Source organism: Juglans microcarpa x Juglans regia, chromosome 4S (assembly GCF_004785595.1).
Source record: "Juglans microcarpa x Juglans regia isolate MS1-56 chromosome 4S, Jm3101_v1.0, whole genome shotgun sequence".
Classification (NCBI taxonomy): Eukaryota; Viridiplantae; Streptophyta; class Magnoliopsida; order Fagales; family Juglandaceae; genus Juglans; species Juglans microcarpa x Juglans regia.
This window is the reverse complement of record NC_054601.1, coordinates 27,040,809-27,054,023: the sequence shown is the minus strand read 5'-3', so window position 1 is coordinate 27,054,023 and position 13,215 is coordinate 27,040,809. Positions and strand designations below refer to the sequence as shown.

The 13,215-nt window shown below is 36.2% G+C and overlaps 2 protein-coding genes and 3 non-coding genes across 7 annotated transcripts; 1 reads left to right on the top strand and 4 right to left on the bottom strand.

Annotated features, from left to right (window-relative positions):
• Positions 1–641: 641 nt before the first annotated feature.
• Positions 642–802, bottom strand: LOC121263896. Its single transcript, XR_005940382.1, has one exon. It is a non-coding gene; the product is annotated as a U1 spliceosomal RNA (small nuclear RNA).
• Positions 803–2,039: 1,237 nt separating this feature from the next.
• LOC121263901 lies at positions 2,040–2,197 on the bottom strand. The gene has a single exon (XR_005940385.1). It is a non-coding gene; the product is annotated as a U1 spliceosomal RNA (small nuclear RNA).
• A 770-nt stretch (positions 2,198–2,967) lies between these two features.
• On the bottom strand, positions 2,968–3,129 carry LOC121263941. The gene has a single exon (XR_005940420.1). It is a non-coding gene; the product is annotated as a U1 spliceosomal RNA (small nuclear RNA).
• A 3,162-nt stretch (positions 3,130–6,291) lies between these two features.
• On the bottom strand, positions 6,292–7,974 carry LOC121263456 (late embryogenesis abundant protein D-34-like). The gene is made up of 4 exons (XM_041166355.1): positions 7,501–7,974; positions 6,814–7,116; positions 6,479–6,648; positions 6,292–6,440 (listed from the first exon to the last, which is right to left on the bottom strand). Exons 1-3 carry the CDS (start codon positions 7,822–7,824, stop codon positions 6,490–6,492), a joined length of 786 nt encoding a protein of 261 aa, XP_041022289.1. The 5' UTR covers positions 7,825–7,974; the 3' UTR covers positions 6,292–6,440; positions 6,479–6,489.
• A 188-nt stretch (positions 7,975–8,162) lies between these two features.
• Positions 8,163–12,330, top strand: LOC121263457 (pre-rRNA-processing protein TSR2 homolog). 3 transcript variants are annotated; one of them, XM_041166359.1, is made up of 5 exons: positions 8,163–8,412; positions 9,477–9,565; positions 10,665–10,778; positions 11,478–11,696; positions 11,835–12,330. In XM_041166359.1, exons 1-4 carry the CDS (start codon positions 8,223–8,225, stop codon positions 11,679–11,681), a joined length of 597 nt encoding a protein of 198 aa, XP_041022293.1. In that variant the 5' UTR covers positions 8,163–8,222; the 3' UTR covers positions 11,682–11,696; positions 11,835–12,330. The 3 variants fall into 3 exon arrangements, with proteins under 3 accessions (XP_041022293.1, XP_041022291.1, XP_041022290.1); XM_041166357.1 differs by having other exon boundaries at positions 11,811–12,330; XM_041166356.1 differs by lacking the exon at positions 11,835–12,330 and having other exon boundaries at positions 8,165–8,412; positions 11,478–11,733.
• The last annotated feature ends 885 nt before the right edge of the window (positions 12,331–13,215 follow it).

Below are 13,215 nucleotides of genomic sequence, written 5' to 3'. Positions count from 1 at the left end.
ATGTTGGAATTTATTGCAGTTAGGGATATCATCTGGTACTGCTGCAATTAAGCTAGCAAAGAGGCCTGAAAAATGCTGGGAAACTCATTGTCGCAAGTGTGAAATTGGTCTTTCTAGCAAGTTCTCTCTCTGAAATCTCCATATTGACAATTTTAACGCAATAAAAATGTTTTGCTGCAAGCAGCAATAAATTTCAATTATCAGCGCTTTTAACTTTTCTCATGTATGACACATTCCTGGAGTCTGACCCAATTGATTTATATATAACATTTTTCACTAACACATTTCACATCAATATATTAAATGAGAAGTAATTTTATAAAAGTAATATTATTTTATAAAAATACTCTTATATTACAATATTATTGTGAAATATGTTGTGTATCCATACTCTTTCATATATTTACTATGAGTTCTATGATAATATAAAGAAAATTTCACAACATGATTTTTGAATTTTTAATTTTTTTTTCTTACAAAATATGTGATGTAACTAGAACTCAATTAATTAAAGTTAAATAAAACTAAAAAGAACTAAATAAATAAATACTGTATGCAAGATGATGAGTAGAAGACTGTAGATCTAATAAAGATGTGAAAATTAGGCTCTGGAAAAGTAAACGTTGGTTTAAAAGAGATAGGCAGGGGCCGCGCGAACGCAGGCCCCCACTGCCACAAATTATGACGTAGGCTCTCCCACTTGGGGAGACCTTAGGCGGGCACCCCTCCTGTGTGCAATGGAGGTCACCAGCCTAGGCCATGGGCCTTCTTGATCACCCATCGACCCCGTCCAGGTAAGTATGTTCTAATGGCGCACCAATGTTCCGTTTTATACCCTTTCTTTCGTCTCATCTTTTCTCTCTTTCTCGATATGGGACTCTTTTTTGCTGTCTCTCGTCTCTAACCACGTGGCATCATAATAATAAATCAAAGATCACGATCCTCCGGTTCTTCTCAAAACATTGTCGTCAATTTATTTTCTTGTTCTTTTTTTTTTTTTTTCATTTCCGTCGCTTCTGTTGCAAATTCTGGATTTAATAAAACAAAAGGATAATGATAGGTGTGATGTCTGGTGACTTGGAAGAACGCGATTTCATGCCATCGAACAAGATTTATGGTCTTTAATCCCTTTGCAGTACTAAATGATTATCAAGATCATGTTGTAGAATGATTGTAACTTTTTTACATTAATATTTAAAATATTATAAATAATTTAATTTTTTTAAATTTTAAAATAAAAAATATTATTTTATTTAATTTTTAAATTTTATTTAATCTCATCTCATCTGTATAACTGAGATTTTATATACACATCGATTTCTAATCAATTACCCTTCCATCAAGAATTCTATTGTTCGTCGCTCCGATTTTAGATAGATGCAGACTCTTTAAAAATCGTTATTTCTATTGGGTCCTATGTTTGTCAAACCTAACAAATTAATAGAGTTATACCCTTTGATGTTTGGACAAAGTCCCAAAATGTTATAACAAAAAATCTCTCATAAAGTAATGTGTAAACCCAAATAGATAAGTAAACTTATTATTAAAAAAGTAGAAACATTTTTTATGTTTTATTTCTTTACAAAATAGACTGTAATTGTATTTTTACGAAAAAACGAGTTGAGATGAGTTGTGAATAATAATGAAATTTATGAGTTAAAGTTACTAAATAGTAATAAATGAATTGAAATGAATTGAGAATACAAACCGGACCAGACTTATCAAATCATTAGAAGAAAATATTAAAGTCTCATTTAGTAATTAAAAATATTTTTAAAAATTGAATAAAATATTATTATAATTAAAATTTTTAATATTATTTTTATTTTAAAATTTAAAAAAAATTAAATTATTTATTATATTTTATATAAAAATTATAAAAATTATATAAAATAAAATGATTTAATTGTATATAACCAAAATCGAAACATCCACGAACATTCCCAAATTCGAAGTGTAAATAATATAAATAAATGAATAAAAAATATGCACAAAAGAGAGGCAGACAACAAAGCGAAAGTTTTAGAAATAGAATTAAACAGGGGCCGCGCGAACACAGCCCCCGCAACCAGAAATTATGACGTACAATCTCCGCAAAGGAAGATGTTAGGCGGGTGCACCACCTAGGTGCAATGGAGGCCACCCACCTAGGCCATGGGCCTTCTTGATCACCCATTGACCCCGTCCAGGTATGTAAGTTTAAATAGCCGTCCTTGTTTTCCTCTTATAGAATACTCCCACCTCCCCTCCTTTTATATTCGTTCAATGTGGGATATTTGCTTAAGTTCGAACATGAAACGACTTTTTTGTTGGGTAGTTTGGCATTGGTACCCACTTTACATGTAGCAAAAATTGTATGCTCGCTACGAAAGTGTCAGGCTAAAAGTCCTCGATGTTTTCGACACCAACTCTGCCCCGCCTGCCCAACCGCCCACCTGGTTTCAGCTACAGAGATTTAAATATGAGATTAAATAAATTGAAATAGTTTATAAATAATAATAAAATTTTTAATTAAAATTTAATTTGATGAGATAAGATGAGATGGCTGAATCCAAATAGGATCAATCACAACCTCTCATCCATCCCTTGCATTTTTGTTTGATAATTTGCCACCTCCAACCCAGAACAATGAAATTTTAGGATTAGCAAAAGATTGATTTTCAATTTACCAACATTAAGACTTCGTTTTTAGTTGAAATTAAAATTAAAAATTAAATAAATTATTGCTAGAATAAATTTTTTTAATATTTTTTTTATTAAAAAATTTGAAAATTTTATTTTATTTTACATAATAATTAAAAAAATTATAATAATTAAATGTGTTGTAAAATAAATGATGCCTAAATTAACAACTAAGAATTGAACAGGGAGCAACATCGCCGAAAGAACAAGTCCAAGAACTGCAACCAACGCTTGTACAAGTGAGCAATTGCTTGACAACTCGGGAAAACTTGTTTTGAATGTTTGGTAGGGGCCGCGCGAACGCAGGCCCCCACTACCACAAATTATGACGTAGGCTCTCCCACATTGGGGAGACCTTAGGCGAGCACCCCTCCTGAGTGCAATGGAGGTCACTAGCCTAGGCCATGGGCCTTCTTGATCACCCATTGACCCCGTCCAGGTAAGTAATTTGAAATGGGCTCCTTGCTTCCTATTTACATTCCCTGCTCGCGTATCTTTCTATATGTTTTCTCCATGTGGGACTTGTGCGAGCTCATCTCCAAGCAGGCCAAGACAATTTTCCAGTACGAGTGCTATATTTTACCTTACCTGAAGACTCTTACTTAGCAGTGTTTGTCTCTTCACATCGGTAAGATCTCTATTTCCTTAAGCATTTGCAAGAGTTCCACTACATCAGGATTAAAGAAGAAAATAAGTATTGAAACGTGCAGCAAGATGAAAACACACACACACACACAGATAAAGAGATCGTACCAATGTCTGAAATAGAGAGTGGGTGGTCAGCGATGAAAACTGAAGGATCTCATATAAATTCAACAAAAAGGAGAATTGGGATGATCCTTGAAAGATCAAATGCTGGAACAATTTCACAAGCTATGCAACCTTGAATTTTGATTTTTCTTGAGGCTTGGATATCTAGAAAATGATGACATTAAAATGTTCTAAGAAACTTGTACTAATCAAAGTTTATTCTTGTGACGATATTATATGTCCTACCTTGCTAGTTTAGGTCTTCTTTTCTTTTTAAGCTTCTATTTTAGGTTTTGCTCATACTGTAAGCAAACCATAAGAGAATTTTCTCATTATTTCAGACATCTATACATTAGATAGTATATAAGGTATAAGTGCCCTGTATATTCAATAGCACCTCAGTCAAAAGTCATGTTTCCCGTCTCATGCCTGATTAGCAGCCATCTCCTCACTTGATACGGCCCTACTGTTAGGATAGCATCTCATGGTTCACTAGAATAAATCTGAATTAATAATTGCTTGAATGATTGTTTTGATAGCCGAAAAACCCAAGCCTGACGAAAGCATAATTGGGGATTGCAGAGCCTTTAAATTGTCCGAGCTTTCGACTTTTTAAGGAGCATATGAAGCATACTTTTGTTGTTGTTGCATTTATCTGTTGATGTGAGTCTTCATTCGTTTTGAATGGATGGCATGGAAGGGAAACTTTGATCAACCACAACTAGTTTCATCAATGCTAAATTTGCAGCAAGCTGAAGATCCAAGTAATTAATCGAAAACAAGAAAACTCCTATAGTTAGGATTGCATCCAACAGTAGGGAAACTTTGATATGGTATTATTTATCAAAAAAAAAAAGGAAACTTTGCCGTGTGAATGGAGGCCTTCACTGCCACAAACTCCTATTTGATGTAATTTCTTATGTTTCATTCTTACAATATTCCATTTCTTTGCTGAATGTGGTAGCAAGTTCTCTGCAGGTGGGGATTTCATCTGGTGCTGCAGCGGCTGCTGCATTAATAGAGATGGCACCAAGGCCGGAAAATGCTGGAAAACTCCGTCTTGTTAGTCTAATTTTCTTGTTCACATTGTTATAGAACCTCTGCTGCCCTAGATGTATCATGTTCATCTATATATAAAAGGTCTTAAAAAATGAAGATCCGCTTTTTTTGGAGGTCTTTATAACAATGAAAATACTGTTAGAATTAAGGAAAATACTGTTAGAATGAAGGTGAAACCCCTCAAGTAGACAAAGCTCTCCTAAAGGACATTCAGAAAATTTCAAGGATTAAAATGGTGATTAGGCTTTTTGGCCTACCGTTTCATTGAACTTTCAAGTATTTACTTTATTCATGTCTAAAATGGTATTATTTTATTGATATTTTCCCACACAGTACATGTACATTGAGTATAGAAATATATACACAGCTAGCTAAATTTACGGATTTGTACAAGGAAAGAGGAAAACAAGTTATGGACGACGTGCTGGCACTCTCAAGGACTTGATCTTCAGTGCTCGATCTCAGGGATTGTCAGCCTTAACATGATCTCTGGGATTGACCGAATTTGTGATTATGGAAACTCTATCATGCCTCCTCAAGCTCATCAGGATGGGACAGACAATGAACTCGTTTTGAAGAAGAGCAAATTTCGGTGCAACTAGCGGTTTAGTGAGAAAGTCTGCAGGTTGATCTTTCTCATAGATGAACTGAACTTTTAGGCGCCTGTGAGCTACTCTTTTACACATGAAATGAAAGTCAACAGACATGAAAAATTGAATTTACTGAAAAATAAGTGATCCTAATATTGTCACACCGCAAAGTGGGAGGTTGATGGAGAAAAATGCCAAGTTCCTTGAGAAGACACTAGATCCGAATGAGTTCGGCAGTAGAATTGGCTAAGGCTTTGTATTCAGCTTTGGTGTTGAAGCGAGCGACAATGCGTTGTTTGCGATAACTCCATTAGATAAGGTTAGTGCCATAGGATATTAAATACCCACTAGTTGATTTACAATCATCTGAACATACATCTTAATCTGCATTTAGAAAAAGGCTTACAAGAAAGGATTTCTATTGGGATGAATGAGCACACCAAAAGCAAAAATAACCTTGAGATAGCGAAGAATTCATTTGACAACAGTCTAATGATTAATAGTTGGATGATGCATATACTGACAGACTTGATTAACCTCAAAGGATAAATTAGGCCGTGTCAAAAAGAACATATTGGACCGACCCCAAAAATGGTGATTGAGCTTTTTTTCATACCTACCATTATTCATGTCAATCTTACTTGGACTCACTACTAAAGACCAGAATTATTTTACCTTTGGCTTCATGCTTTCTTTCAATATAGCTTTAGTGAATGAGACAAACACACACACACACACACCCAAATTCTCACATACAACCGACACTGGAAGGCATGTATATGACTGTTTTCTTCTCGACTTGGTTTCTCAGACTGTACACACATTCATCTGTGCCTTAAATATCTATCACGTTGGTTTCATTCTCTTAGCATCCCTTCAAGTTCAAACAAGTGCATGGCTTTATATTTTCTTTTAGGCACGTCAACCCCATAAAACCCATGAAAAGGAGAAGACTAGTTGGGCCCAGCAAGACTAGTACGTAATTCTCTGTATTTTTTGTGCCCCTCCGGTCTGGAAGGGAAACTGTTTGGTGCCCTATAACTACACAACTTCTATTTGGGTTCCCGCATCGAAGCTTCATTCGTTTTGACATTGCCTCTTTGGAATGCAAGAGAGAGTTAGCTAAATATGACTAGGAGCAATACAAATTCATGATTAGAAAGTGGTACGACTCGTGAACATTTAAAGGCAACATGAACATGAGATCCTATTAGACTATATAATAATCCACTTTATTGATACTCGTCGATTAATGCACAAGAAAGGAGACACACTGCACTACTAATGCCGTCCAAAACAGAGGATAAGAAAATAAATTTAACAAAACAAAAAGATCGACAGTATATCTCTGGCTACTAATATATATCATACATGACATTATAGAAGAACTTAAACAAAATTTAGTTGCTTATTTATTGAGGTTGAGCCTAGCAGCCGCAGCCATGGAAGCCGCCACTCCTGCCGGATGTGTTGTCAGGTCTGGATTGTTGCCCATCTCCGCACCCGTCACCCCCTCTGCATCTCGGCGTGTCACCGCTTTATCCGTTGGCAACTTCGAAGTAGCATTCTGCCATAAAATAAAAGAACAAAAAACAAAACGTTATCATCCACCACTCCACCCCGCGGTACACTATATATATAGCACTTAAAAAGAACGTCATTTTGCCCTCAAATTAGATGAATATATACTTGTATTTCTATTTTTTTATCTCATTATATATCAGTCTATTACCGCAAGAACATCAGCAAGTTTTGTCTTGTCCTCGTCCCTAGTTGTCCTGGCATTCAGAGTTGCCGCCGACTGAGCAGCGGCGGCAACCCCACGAGGGACTACGTTGGTGCGGCCTGTTGCTCTAACTTCGGCCTGAATAGCTGCGGCATCGCTCTGCTCCACTGGCTTGCTTCCGGCTGTCATGACAGTGGACTCCAGTGCTTCACCTATAGTGATTGCATCACCCTGGCCGCGACCACCACCACCTTCTTCAAAAAGGGTGGCAGCTGCCAACGGAGCGCGCTGACTAAATTGATCGACAACCTGTCCTTCCACCATGAAACTATAATAAAAAACTCATTCATCAACTAAAGAAATCGAGCTTACAATTCCTGTTTCTCTACATCTGTGTCTCCGTGGTTGTGAGAGAGCACATTAGAAAGCGTAAATAAGTGCTCTTTTAATTTCAATTCTTCAATTTAGTTGCACACTGTTTTCCTTCTAAACTGGAGGACTAATCTTTTCGGGCTTACTTTTGCCACCTAATTTGTTGTTCATAGATCAATGCCAATGCTACATCTCAAGTTCTCAACTGAAACAGTACTAGTTGAAAAAATCATCTGTACTTACGTAGATTGGAATCCTGAAATTTCAACCACGCTACCAAAAAGAAGGAACAGGAAGGGGGAAAAAAGAAAGAAAAGAAACCTGTCCGGCGACCGACTCGACGATTAAACGCTTCCCAGGAAGATCGGTCTCCGTGATGCTCACGCCGCGATCGCCAGCGTCGTCGGTCACGTCATTATGACCCACAAAGCCAGCCCTCTCGTTGCGCATGGCGGCCGACTGCATGGTTGCGGCAGCACCGCCCTTCTGTATATGCCCAAGCATTTCGTTCTCAGCCGTCTGCATCATCGCCGCATCCCTTGGGGCCACCGTTTTCCCCGCAAGTTCTCCCTCTGTAGGAAAAACATCGCCGTACTTGATGGGTTCGTGCTGAGGTCTCTGTTGCTGCTGCTGGTGGCGGCTCATTCTCTTTAGATTTTTTCCCTCTTTACCCCTGTTTGGGAAGTGAGAAACATGAAATGATGATAATCTTGTGGGAATTGTTCTGAAAACATGGTGCAATGCTACTATACGACACGTAGGTGATTGAGATTCGAGAAAGCAAAACGTGGTATGATCCTGAGCAGAGTTTTGGATATGTCGGATTACGTGGCGGACTGTTAGGGGTGTTTGCCCGGAAGTGCTTTTTTGGGCTAAATGAATGACAAGTGGCGTTTAGGCATAAAGATGGTGACTGGGTCTACATCCAGGTCATGGATCGAGTCGGGTCAATTTGAGTACGTGATAAGTACCGGATCCCCATGCTATAAGAGGCAACTGTAGCTTTTTAGGGTTCTAGACAGAGGGAAAAGGGACACAGACCAATGGATCGTGGTTCTCCGAGAGAGCTAACGCCAGAGGCTATGCCAATTTTCAGGGAGGGCGTGTATCTGGTCCTCTCTCGCTGGTCGGCGCTCCAAATGGCAGTCGAGAATGAGTGGGGCGGCCGGGACTCGCACCGAAAGGCCGACCAACTCGCTTCCGATATTATCTCCTGGTTCACTCAGTCCAGAGGTACTTCCTCTCTACTTACTGCGATTCTGAATCGGCTCTATTCAGTTCGTGCTGCCTTAACTAAATTAGGATTTTGGAAACCTTGATCCATTTTTTTAAAAAAGTATTTATGTTTTATTTTGTTCTTGAATTGGGTTAGTTCAGTTCGTGCTGCCTTAACTAAATTAGGATTTTGGAAACCTTAATCCATTTTTTTAAAAAAGTATTTATGTTTTATTTTGTTCTTGAATTGGGTTAGAGTTTGGCACAAATTCCTCTGAGTAGATCGACTTGTATCATTGATTCTTTTGTTTTATGAAATTATTAAAAAGATTAGGCTCTATTCTCTACCAAATCACAAATTTGTTTTAAAACTAAAACTTTTGTTCACAAGGCCATTTTGTTTGTGGCAGTGATTTGAGTTTTATGATTGAAGTTCGCAAATTAATTCTTAGAATGAGTTATAGTCGGGATTTCTATTGGCGAAACTGGAGAATTCTTTGTTTTAGCTTTTTGAGTTTTGTTTTGAAACGTGGTTGAGTGGTGGTAGATTTGGGCAGAATTGAGCGAATTGATAATTTATTTTTACCTGTTATATTGAGCTTTAACTGAGTTTTAGCAACTAAATGAAAATTTGTTTTTTAAATTATCATTGTAGTAAGTTTGTAGTGAAATCGGTTTTGATTTATTGGGCTTGATAGGGTTATTTTCACTAGACTGGGATTTTTTGTTAATAACCCAAGTATTTATTTTTTTTAAATGTACTTTGTATTTTTCATGACATTGCTAAGCAATCTAAGGATTGATAGGTGCTTTATGATGTGAATTTCCTTGAGCATTAAAATATTGATGGGGGTTTGGAGCTTGATTGGTCTTTATGATCTAGGTGATTTTTTATCTACAATCTTACTGATTATTTGTACTTTATTGTCGATGTAGTTGATGTTTGATCTATGTAAGATATATTTGTAGTGTATTTTTTAGTTAAGTTTTGTTAAGTTTTCCCTAATGTTATGAATTTCTCATTGAACTGTGATTTCAATTTTTTCCCGATAAAATATTTTTCTTTGGTTTGGTTTCCTCAGAGCCGCTTTATATAGATGATTTAGAAGATATGCTTGATGAAGCTCTGCTGTCTCTCAATACCGAGGCTGAGGATGGCAGTATTGAGGAAGTATGTTCCACATTCTTCCAGCTTGAATTGCTGCAATTCAAAATAGTGGTGTTCTTTATATTTCTACTTTTCAACAGTTTCTTGAACTTCTTCCTTTCGCTAGTTAGGTGGATATATTGTGTACTTAATGTGTACCTGAACAACATTATATTACTTTTTTATGGGTAAAAATAACATACTTATCCTTATCAAAAAATAAATAAATAAATAACATACTTATTGAAAAGTTATCTATTATATCTATTATGAAGGAACTTATAAAAAAAAAAAAAAAAATCTATTAAGAAGGAGAACATCTATTGAACAGATTAATAAAGAAATTATTTAGGGGTGATGCTTATTTGGAAGCAAAATCTTAATACTGGATTAAAATTAATAAAATTAATTAGAAAGGGAAAGGACTTCGTAATAATTAGTAGATCACATGCTGATTATGATGAATCTCTTTGTTCTAATTATTAATCAGAACATAATTTGTAGGGAAGAGCAAATTGGATAAGTTTATTTTAAATTAAAGATAAACTACTGCTTGTACACGTTTCTTGTTTTCAGGCATCCTTTCCCCAATTCCCTTGTTTTAGTAGTCTTAATATATATATATATATATATATATATACACACTGATACTTGGTGTTGGAAGTAATTTCTCATTTTCATTATGACTCTCAAATGATGTTGATGCTGTATGATATGATAATCTCTTTACTAAAAATGACAATAGAAGTCTCTTCATGGATATGTTGACACTTTCATGTGACTGGATTAGCTTTAATGTATTGGAACTATGGGGGATCCCTTACTTTACACTAATTATTGCTCGTGGAGTGTTAATGCCTGAAAATCTAGATTTGCCTTTGTTCCAAGCTTAGGAAACTTAATTATTAGGTTTAAGGTACGGTTGAAAGATGTATTATTAGTATCAGTTTCACAATCTCCAGGAATTTAGACCCTGGTTTGAGTAATTTATCATTGAACTTGCATCATTAGACAGATTTGTAGATCATGTTCGTGGTTGTTAAGTTTTAATCAATTTGTCATGATTTCCGTAGCGTTGATGTCAATTTCTTGTATGGTGTTTGTGCACTCTCTTACTACACAGATAGCCTATAAACTGATGACTATGCATGAAGAATGTTTGGAAGGGAATTTTCAGTCTATTGAAGGCCTAAGGGAAGTCAGTCGTCAGGAAGTTGCTGTTAATCATGTCAGACAGGTAATCATATGTAGAACTCTTGATCTAAACCATTTGTCTTAATTCTAATTTACCTTAATTATAATTAATTTGTCTTATAAGGGGTTGTTCTTTGTTTACCTCTACCTTCTAATGTCTTAATGCTCTTAACCCTGTGAGATGGTGGGAAATATTTGATGGTCATAGTCGTCTCATCTTCTTGGGATTTTCTTATAAGAGGCTGTGGTGCCTTGTATTACTTAATTGGAAACTGTTCTAAGAAATATTAGTGTTTCCAGGCAATCCCACAGTCGGTTGGTAGAAACTTAAGCTTCATGATGTAAGACAAATTAATCATGGAAGTAATTTTTTATGTTACTTTTTTTACGACAAAAATCCACCATTCTTGTTTCTGCAACAACTATGACAGTCAAAGATTTTCATGGACTCTTTTCTATTGGATCTTCCTCAATGTGCGATGAACCACTGCTGACATGTTATCCCACCTTTATGTGCCTTAAGTAGAATTTTCCAGATGGATACTGTATTATGTCGTTTGGATGTATAATCATGTTTGGTGGAAAAGGTAATCTATTTTGCTCAATGAGATCAAGCCACGATTCAATAAAATGTACGTTTAACAAGGTTTTAGAACTGGATTTTTTTTTTTTTTTTTAATAAGTAAAACTGGAAAATATTTAGTCTAATAACATCTCCTCTTTCTTTGCTATTCCATACCAGGTTGATAATGATGACGATGACGACGATGACAGCGACAATGATGTTGGTGGAAATGAGAATTCATCAAATATGATACTGGATGCACCAGATTCAAGTTCGAATTTGAATCTGGTAGAGGTGCCAGTCGTTGACTCTGGACCCAAGGTGGCTTCTGAAACAGATGGATGGGTCCAAGTTTCACGGAGGCGAAATAGGGGAAAATGAAACAATGTGGTTGTAGTATCCTTTCTATATATCTTCTCCTCTACTTTTATTGTTGGTAATGAGTGTGTATTATTATCCATCTCTTGTGATAATTATAGTTCAAAATTTTGGTTTGCCAATTTTTTGAAGTGGTGGACCATAACAAGTGCTTTGTGCGAGCTTTTATAACCTATGGAGCATAGAGATCAATCTCCTACAACCACTGTCAGTCATATATGATGCTTGGACTGCACGTTTTAAAAAAGGTTCCATATTTCTATGATCTATATATTTAGAGCATTTTTTAGAGTAATAGAGTTTATGATCTTCGTTATATGTAATAAATATAGTAGTAGTCATTATGGGATTTAGAATCCATGGCTACTTTAATTCTCTTAAATATTCGAATACTTTCAGTTAGTTGGCCACCGTTGCACCAAGTCCAGTTTTCTTAGATCCCTTATGCAGCGTGGGGGCACCTTGCAAGTAGTCAACGTGAGATTAATTCAACTACTTTTATAACTTAGGCCGTTTTCAGTAGGGGGTTGTGTTAGTCAAGTGTTCTACTAATGTGGGACTGGGTAATATATGTTTGTGGTACGGTGCTTGCTGTTGTGGTGGTTGTGAGTGCACTGCTTGTAAACAACATGAATGTATTATGTTACTCAAATTGAGAATCTCAACTTATAGTTTCCCTTAAAACGAGAATTGCATATAAGATCTTGGCCTACAGATTAGGAGGCCAATGGCCCAATATTACTTTTTTGTTGAAATGGTTTTGGGCCTTAGCTCCTAGAACCTTGTACTGTTTGGTCGCCTTCTCGCCCACGGAGGCATCTCCACTTACCTTGACATGCATAAAATTGTCTTGGCATGTACCCTTTTTTTTTTCTCCGTCTCCCATGGCTTCCGAGATGGTTGTAACTTGTTTCCTTGAAATTAACTTATCTATGAACTAAGACTGTTTATCTGGGTTGGATTTTTTCTCGGCCCAGTCCGGAACCCGGAGGTTCCGGCCCAGATCATAGTATGAACCAGCCTCATAAATTTTTCACTTAAAATTCTTCTCTCCTTTCGGAGCCTTATTGGTTAAGCTAATTATCCAATTAATTTCATGGATTATGAGGTTAATTAGTGAGATAGTTCTGGAAAAAAAAAAATGTCTTTATAGACTTACGGTAGTTGAGGAATTATCTTAATATAATGGTCTCTTGTCCTCCCTTTAGAAATGTCAAAATCTACTTCGATCAGGACAAAGGAAGGTGAAGGGTCCTATTTTAGGATTTAGATTTGTCATCCATACATATTCACAGATTGATTAAATTGATAGAATATTTCAGCTCGGTTTTCAGTACAGGCCAACAAAGCTAATTAAGTGAAACTCCAGCAATAATAATATTACCATTCCCCCTTCAAATTAACTCCACAAATAAATTTAGAGTTACATATACGAATTCTATTTCATGTTTTACCAAACTTCATGGCTTTAACAAACCTATTTTTTATCTTGTTCTATGACCCACCAACCAAAATGGCCATGAAAGGTTGAGTAATC

Excerpts from the sequence above, each read along its gene's own strand:
- LOC121263456 (XM_041166355.1), bottom strand. The coding sequence starts at position 7,824 with ATGAGCCGCCACCAGCAGCAGCAACAGAGACCTCAGCACGAACCCATC. Across the intron at positions 7,117-7,500 it reads TCGAGTCGGTCGCCGGACAG|GTTGTCGATCAATTTAGTCA; the intron begins GTTTCTTTTCTT and ends GTGGAAGGACAG. Across the intron at positions 6,649-6,813 it reads AACTTGCTGATGTTCTTGCG|AATGCTACTTCGAAGTTGCC; the intron begins GTAATAGACTGA and ends ATTTTATGGCAG.
- LOC121263457 (XM_041166359.1), top strand. The coding sequence starts at position 8,223 with ATGGATCGTGGTTCTCCGAGAGAGCTAACGCCAGAGGCTATGCCAATT. Across the intron at positions 8,413-9,476 it reads CTGGTTCACTCAGTCCAGAG|AGCCGCTTTATATAGATGAT; the intron begins GTACTTCCTCTC and ends TGGTTTCCTCAG. Across the intron at positions 10,779-11,477 it reads CTGTTAATCATGTCAGACAG|GTTGATAATGATGACGATGA; the intron begins GTAATCATATGT and ends ATTCCATACCAG.